This window comes from Prionailurus viverrinus, chromosome D1 (genome assembly GCF_022837055.1).
Source record: "Prionailurus viverrinus isolate Anna chromosome D1, UM_Priviv_1.0, whole genome shotgun sequence".
Taxonomy (NCBI): domain Eukaryota; kingdom Metazoa; phylum Chordata; class Mammalia; order Carnivora; family Felidae; genus Prionailurus; species Prionailurus viverrinus.
Window position 1 is genome coordinate 61,692,632 of NC_062570.1, and position 3,674 is coordinate 61,696,305.

A 3,674-nucleotide genomic window follows, 5' to 3' on the forward strand; every position below is an offset into this window, starting at 1 on the left:
AGTGGCTCAGTATTTCAGCTCAAGCGCAAGAAGAATGATGCAGATTCTCACAAGGAAAATGAAGATAAGCATGATAACCAGAATAATCTCTACTGAGTACCTACCAGTTCCCAAACCCCATGTGAAGGGACTTACATAAACGTATCCATTAAATTACAGTGACAATCATGTCTCTAGTTCCCAATAATGTATGTTATTCTTCCTTATTTATACTTTAGGCAGCTGAAAGTGTGATAGTAAATTGTACTCCAACACCTGTAGTTAGGAACTGGCAAAATAAGAGTTTCGAACAAGGTCATTTTGACTCCAGAACTCAGTCACGTAACCAACTTCTTCAGCAGTTGTTTCTCTACCAAATTGAAATCTGCTTTTTGTATAAGATATTCTTGACAAATATTTGACTACCTGCCCTCATTTATGATGGACTTGCAAAATGCAGTTTCTCTATGAAATACTATTAGTATATGGGCATCTTAATGCAGAATAAAATGTACTTTGCTTTATAAAAAGAAAAACATACTTTGGAAAACAAATATCGTGAGAATCCTAGCCTCCAGAATTTCTGTCCAGGTTTTTTAGGCCAAAGGGTTACTGTTGATTGAATCGGGAAAATAATTGAAAAGAGGTTTAGAATAACGTTGTCTGTAATCTAAATCTAAAACTTGTCTTCACGTTACTGAAAAAATAAATCACCAAATGCCAGAGCATTTCTCACGTTGCTTTTATTCAAGTGAGAAATTAAATGAACACTTAAAAACAATAAATATAAGCCATGGTGTAAGCATGGCCTTAGTCCTAGATTTGTTGGAGCAAACATATTTGATGTCATGAGAAGCACCAAGTTGATTATAGCATGAATTACTTGATGAGGATAGGCTTTGTGAAGAAGGAGATATTTATAGATACTTATTTCAAACAAAGTTCAGGTTATATATAAGGAAGAAATATTCAAGGGATAAATTTTTACTGGACAAAGTAAACACTAAAGAAGATTTTAGAATAGTTGGAGAAAGAATGTAGTGGGACTTGTATATTATATAAAAGAATCTGATCTTGGAGCTCTAAGTACAAAAGAATCAGTATGTTCCACTACAACCTGCAGAAGGATCTTTGATTTGTCTATTCCACACAGACCAGCTTCAGGTGGTAAGGAAAATCATGCATTCTGACTTTTCCTATAGCCAAGCATTTAGTTTTCCAGTATCTCATCTGATCTTCTATTTTCCTCAATTTCTTCTAATTTCCTTGTAACTCCAAGTCAATATCCTATGGGATTTTTAACATAATCATTTATATGTTTATTAATTTATTCATAAAACATGATGATACTCCAAACTATTGACTGGACTTTCAGATCATATGGGCCCATTAGGTGAGCCATTAAATCCATAGGAGGAAATATTTCCATCAAACGTCATGCCTGGTCTTTGGAACACAACATCTTTACCGCCTTATCTCGAATGTGTTTGGTCTTCACCCCATATACAAAGGGATTGAGGAAAGGTGGAACCAGTAGGTAAAGGTTAGACAAGGTGATATGGACATATGATGGAATAGAAGATCCAGATCTGTGAGTGAAAAAGGAAAAAAAGGCAAGGAGATAGAATTGGAAGAAGATACATATGTGGGGAATACATGTATTAAAGGCCTTAAGACGTGCCCCTTTCTGGGACAGGTGAAAGACAGTGATAAATATTTGTACATAGGAGAGGGTGATTAAAAGGAAGTCCAGGCCACCAACAACAAAAGCTCCAAGGAGACCGTAGAATTTACTGATGGAAACGTCTTCAGTGGCAAGCTTCACAAGGGCCATGTGTTCACAGTAAGTGTGGGATATTAACTTGGTTCGGTAAAGTTTCAGACGACACTTTATGAGCAAGAGGCATGGGATTACCAAAAGGGCAGGCCGCAAGGTCACTCCAATTCCAATATGTGTGACCAGTTGTCGAGTGAATATGATAGCATGCCTCAGTGGATAACAGATTGCTACATAGCGGTCCAGAGCCATAGCCAAAAGGACTCCCGATTCAATACCTTGAAATGTGTGGATAAGCCACATCTGAAAGAGGCAAGCATCAAAATAGATCTCTGGCAAGTGGAACCAAAAAATTCCAAGCATCTTGGGGACAATGCTGGTGCTAAGTACAATGTCTGTGGCTCCCAACATGGCCAGAAAGAAATACATAGGTTCATGGAGACTGGGTTCAGATTTGATGATGATCAAAAGCAGAGAATTTCCCACCAAAGCAATGATGTACATAACACAGAATGGAATCCCAATCCAACACTGAATAGTTTCCAGACCAGGGATCCCAATGAAAGTCAGCACAGAGGGTATGAACATGGTGCCATTTGCAATAGGCATGGTTATTCAGAGGTCTCCTTAGCAAAGGGGAAAAGTTTGCCAAACTATGATGCTGTGTTCTCTGATATGTCTTATTCTCATCCAGTTACAGAATTACTGAATGAGAAAAATAGGAGAAACAACTACATCAGCTTATTTATCATTTTTAAATGAATGAGAAAATTTCGAAGGAAAGGTTCACTCAGCAACATCATCCACCCATGCGCAGTGATATCCACAATGTGAAAACTGAGTATTTGCACACCATGCCTATGATGGGGTCAACGTGATCAGGCTGCTTAGTGGTGTTCTCCTTCCTCCCCCACTCCATCTTCGATTCCTTCTAACCTTGTCACGGAAATTAGAAAAAAAAAATTGAAACGATAACTTGAGACAGAGAAACATCAAAATCCGTGTGCCTTGAGCCTGACTTTTCTCTTGTTTTCTCTCTCCTCTCATTCCTCCATTCACTTTAGACTAGCAAAGCTGGGTATTTCTGCAGAACATACCAGCACTTCTTTGATTGCAGGTCTGTTTCCAAGGCTGTGACTCCGTTAATAAAATGACCTCTCCTCACCTTAAGCTTCCTTGTCACTGAAGAATTTGTCAATATGACATTGCTGTGGAACTCAGACTCCATCCAGACAGACATTGGCAGCTGCATAACTTTCAGTGGCAATTCTGATTCAGGACACAAGTGTTAAATATGAACCCTGTAGTTAGATAAGCACCCACAGCTCTTCACACTCTTTCTTCCACATATTAGAGAGGAAGGACAGTTTCACTATATAAATAAAATTAAAAGGGTTAAAGATTACCTGCTGTAAAAGAGAAACCTTGGCTGTCTCACCATGACAGCAATGTGCAAGATGCTGAGGTGATGTGAGGTAAGGTTGAGCGAACAAGTTTGGGAGCCCAGGTGTCCATACGGAGGCAATGTTGGCAGACACAATCCTTGTATATGAATTGGGGCTGCTTACCATTTAAGGGAAGAGGAAGTTCTAATATTTTACCTTCCACAGAAGCTGACACAAGACAAATATGAGGGGGTGGGGCTCTTTGAGAATTATCCCAGAGATTCCAAGAGAAATGATTGACAAACACATAGGTACATTCAGGTGACAGTGCCTTGAGAGGCAGCAGAGACAGAAAGAGAAGCCTCCAAAACAGAATTCTCATTGCGGTAGAAAGACTGTTGCTGGGAACACTTCACACTTCCCAGTGACTGTATACCAGCAATGACCCATAGTTCATTTGTGGGGCTGACAGGATTATGCATGGATGAATTTTATTGTTTAAAGTGTGAGTAGAAAGGTGGCTTCAGTGATTA

At 39.1% G+C, this 3,674-nt stretch overlaps 1 protein-coding gene across 1 annotated transcript; it reads right to left on the reverse strand.

Moving 5' to 3' along the window:
* Positions 1–1,414: 1,414 nt before the first annotated feature.
* LOC125177101 (olfactory receptor 52A5-like) lies at positions 1,415–2,365 on the reverse strand. Its single transcript, XM_047879164.1, has one exon. The coding sequence runs from the start codon at positions 2,363–2,365 to the stop codon at positions 1,415–1,417; it is 951 nt and encodes a 316-aa protein (XP_047735120.1).
* Positions 2,366–3,674: the final 1,309 nt, after the last annotated feature.